The 4,025-nt window shown below is 42.4% G+C and overlaps 1 protein-coding gene across 1 annotated transcript; it reads right to left on the bottom strand.

Annotated features, from left to right (window-relative positions):
* On the bottom strand, nucleotides 2,226–2,978 carry LOC110431944 (leucine-rich repeat-containing protein 59-like). The gene is made up of 2 exons (XM_021451791.1): nucleotides 2,682–2,978; nucleotides 2,226–2,596 (listed from the first exon to the last, which is right to left on the bottom strand). The coding sequence occupies exons 1-2, from the start codon at nucleotides 2,808–2,810 to the stop codon at nucleotides 2,300–2,302; spliced, it is 426 nt and encodes a 141-aa protein (XP_021307466.1). The 5' UTR covers nucleotides 2,811–2,978; the 3' UTR covers nucleotides 2,226–2,299.

Here is a 4,025-nt window from a genome sequence, read left to right as displayed (position 1 = left end):
TTGTTTAGATAATATATTTTTTTCTTGGAGTAAGTACTTGACATCGAATTTATCTAAGAACAAGTATTATGACCCTCATTTATCATATATCTAACAATATGAATTTTAATCTTTGCATAATAGAGACTAGCACGTAGGCTTAGGCGTGCTGCAGCTCGGTGCGGTTGCGGTACTAGTGCTGCGATGAATGTGCATGTGCCACAGGAACGACAATGCAAGACACCTGTTGTGCATGGTACATCTTCTTTGGGAGGTATAATTTTATTAAATTTGTTGTTTATTTGAACTGAGCAATTTTCATGGTATGAGATAATGAATTAAGTGCACACATAATTTGAACAATGTTTATAGGATCTGGAGGACAGAGCTCGTCTCGGCCAACTATGGACACTTTTCAAAGCGATGATGATGAGGACGAAGAGGGGGTGGCCGAGGAGCGTGACTATGACGAGCTTGGGTTATCTCAGCTTCCTGATGCTCCTTCTACTCAGCCTACGCAGGTTGCAAGAAGGCGACGTCGTTCGCCTTGTAGGTACACTCCAGGCACCGATGCTCTTGGCCACAAGGGTAAGGGTAAGACTAGGAGGCAGTGAGGATGACTTCTGTGCTAACACCATGGTAGCAGCTTAGATTTGATGGCATAACTTCTGTTATTTTGCATGTATCGACACTGTGAACTTTGTGGACTATTTGTACTATATGGGACTGTATGGTCTCTGTGGACTATCTGAACTATCATTTCTGATGGCGTATGTGCTTGTGTTGTGATATTTGGATGAATCAATGTTTGTATTGTACTGTGATGTCTATTTATAACTGTGGATGTACCAAAAATAGGGGAAACTCTTGCAAATTTTTTCCATGAATTATTCAATATAGTGCACATATTCTGTGGTCCATTCCTATTGGTTTTCGCAGTGTAGGCTTTTCAGAAACAGTGAACCAATATGGCTTTTCATTGAATCATCACATCCGAAACAGTGAACGAATCTAGCCTTTTCAGATGACAATCCAAATAGACTTTTCAGTTTTCAACTAGGCTTTTCAGTAATCAAATCTAGGCTTTTCAGGTGCATTTATTATATACTACAACGGCTACCAACTATTGGGTTCCTATATATATACGCAGTGGTGAGAGCGTTGCTACTCACTTGAGATTGTTCAGTTCAAGTAAAAATGTCTGGAGGGTCGTCTAGAGGGAAGGGAAAGGGAAAGGCGGCGATGAAGGGTAATCCCTTTCTTTGGGAGGGTCCTCTTGGTCCTAAAGACTTTGAGGAAGCAATTTATGATAGGTTCCCCCTTGAGAGCAAACATGATTTTACTAAAGAGGCACCACTGAGGGCATATGATGACCGAAAAGAAGAGTGGCCAAAATGTATGCATGGTGAGGATTGTTTGGTGCAGATGTACACAGAGGGGATAGATGGAGGGCGTCGTTTCTTCAAATGTCCACGAGCATGGGTAAGTCATATTACTAATTCAACCTTCAATAAGATACTCTCTTGTGCTAAAGCTACATACTTATTGCAGTCATCCTTGTCAAAAGAGAACTGTGGCTTCACCAGATGGGTCGATCCTAGACCTATTCATCCCCATGCAGAGTACATCTACTACCTGCAGGACCGTATCTTTGATTTAGAAACGGAAGTTAGCTGTGGTTACAAGGACGACGAAGAGGACGACAACAGCAATGCTACTAGCTCCCAAAACACAATATGCAATGATCCATACTGCACATGCCCTAATCACAAGAACAAGGGCCCTCCTTCACCACCACCCCCACCACCACCACCAACAACGGGAGGATACTATGGAGAAGGGGCAACACAGTTTGCTATGTGGCCACACTACTAGGTAGAACTGAACTAATTCACAGGCCACATCCATATGTTTGTTGTTTGGTTTAATCACCTAAGGCATGTTAGGGTTAGTCGAAAGAACTATGTACCTTTGTGTGGTATATGTTCTCACATGCCATTCCCTGTGCTTGTTAATTGCTTGAATTACCTAAGGCATGTTAGGTTTAGTCTCGGACCTCTGCACCCTTGTTTGGTGCATGTTTTGACATGCCATTCAATGTGATGTGTGCTACTAGTTATGCAATATACTAGTTCGTTAACTTCTATTTCAACTAATTATCCTCATTTCATTGCCTATGCAATACTCAAATAAAAATATTGTCTACTTATAATGAAACCAAATTAAAATTGCTAAAGTGCATTACATAACAACAAATTGAAAATTCCAACACAAAACAATATTGTCCATGAACCAAACAAAGAACAAGAAGGTAATGTAACTACTGAGTGCAACGAGGCCACTTTCCCTTCCTCTGGGCATCTGGATTCTCATCAATCGCTGCCTTCGCTCGGCGCACACGCTCAAGCTTCTTTTCCCTCTCCTCCCGAGCCGCAGCAACACGTCTTCTTTCCTCCTCTTCCTTGTGCTCCCTCTTTTGAGCCTCCTCTCTACGTCTCTTCTCTAATATCTCTGCACGCTCTGCATCCCACTCCTTTAGGCCTTGTAGAAGCCGCTTGTCGGACTCCTTAACCTCAGTGTCGATCCACTGCTCAAAATCACACAATGGTGGAGGGGTCTGCAACAAATATATTTGTTCAAAAATTTAAATCATGCTTCGTAGGACACAAATTAATAAGTGCACAATAGAAAAAATAACTTACAATAAAGTTACTGCGGCGTTGTTTTGGCGTAGGCTCCCAGGCAAAATTCGAACACATCCAATACCTCTGCCGATAGGTTTCCTCGTCTTCCGAAATTTCTACCTTGCAAGGATCACCACAAAAGCACATAGGTACTGGAACACCGCTAGGAAGCGGCTTGTGGATGTACGGACTACCGGTCGTCCGGCCATAGCTACAGTTCAAATAATTCAATTCTAAGAAGTCATAGCAAATAACGATTGAACCGAAAACTACAATTTACCAAATGATAAATAATAACGAATGAAATTTATCGAAACATGTCGAAAGGTTACCTTGGTTGTCTACTTTTTCCACGACGTGGCATTCTACGATTGCATAAGAAAAATATTAATCATCCATTCAAAAAACTATAAATGGTTTATCTAAGTCTACAACATACGTGTAATATAGGTCAAATCAATGAGTCAAAAACTAATATGTGAAAGAGTATACCTGGCTCTTCAAGATCTATGGAACAAATCAAACTTTTGATGGTTCAAATATTGAATCCAAATTCGTGCACGGTTTTTGGAGAGAAAGAGCCGAGAGGGGAGATAAAAATATGAACTGTGTCCACGGGTAGCGAAGGGCGTCGGCCGATTTGTAGCAGGGAGCTCGGCGCCGTGATCTGTGGCGCCGAGCTCGGCGCCGTGATCTGTGGCGCCGAGCTCCCTGCCACGTCAGATCCACGGGAGAAGGCAGTCTAGGACCTCGGCGCCGTGATCCATGGCGCCGAGACGTGAAACCTCGGCGCCATGATGCATGGCGCCGACCCCCTGGGTCCATTTCTGCATTTAAGTTTTCCAGGGGTCCAATTGTGAACTTTTTTCAAAAAAAAGGCCAAATTGTAAAAAATTGGGAACAAAGGACCACATAAAGTCTACACATGCTAGTCTGCGTTGCTCATCTAGAGCCAAAAATGAAGGGAGGAGTCACAAATTGCACCTCCATTCTCTATATGAAAAGATCGATTATGGCTCCTCTGTACACCAAAAGCGCCTCATCTTCGTGTTTGGTGCGACAACTCTGGCTCTCATGCCGAAGCTACTGCTAGAGCTGGCCGAGCTAGATCCAAGCATGCCAAACTGGCCCTGAGAATCTAGTTTTGCAAACTATTCCCTCCGTTCATTTATCTCCTTCATCTAAACAAAAACTTTTTATTTAAAAATCTCCTTCATATTAGTTTGGGACTTGCCTATATTTATTGCCTCTTTGTTGTAGATTGGCTACCACTTGACTGCATTTATTGTCTCTTTGATGTTCATTGGTTGTTCCTTGCCTATGACTCCTCATGTGTGCTCAACCCGAGATTATTAAATATAA

Source organism: Sorghum bicolor, chromosome 1 (genome assembly GCF_000003195.3).
Source record: "Sorghum bicolor cultivar BTx623 chromosome 1, Sorghum_bicolor_NCBIv3, whole genome shotgun sequence".
Taxonomy (NCBI): domain Eukaryota; kingdom Viridiplantae; phylum Streptophyta; class Magnoliopsida; order Poales; family Poaceae; genus Sorghum; species Sorghum bicolor.
The sequence above is the reverse complement of the archived record's forward strand: the minus strand, read 5'-3'. Positions and strand labels throughout refer to the sequence as shown.

What these genes read in the sequence shown, in the direction of transcription:
- LOC110431944 (XM_021451791.1), bottom strand. Translation starts at nt 2,810, where the DNA reads ATGTGCTTTTGTGGTGATCCTTGCAAGGTAGAAATTTCGGAAGACGAG. An exon ending in AACGCCGCAGTAACTTTATT is followed by an intron (nt 2,597 to 2,681) that starts GTAAGTTATTTT and finishes TATTTGTTGCAG; the next exon opens with ACCCCTCCACCATTGTGTGA.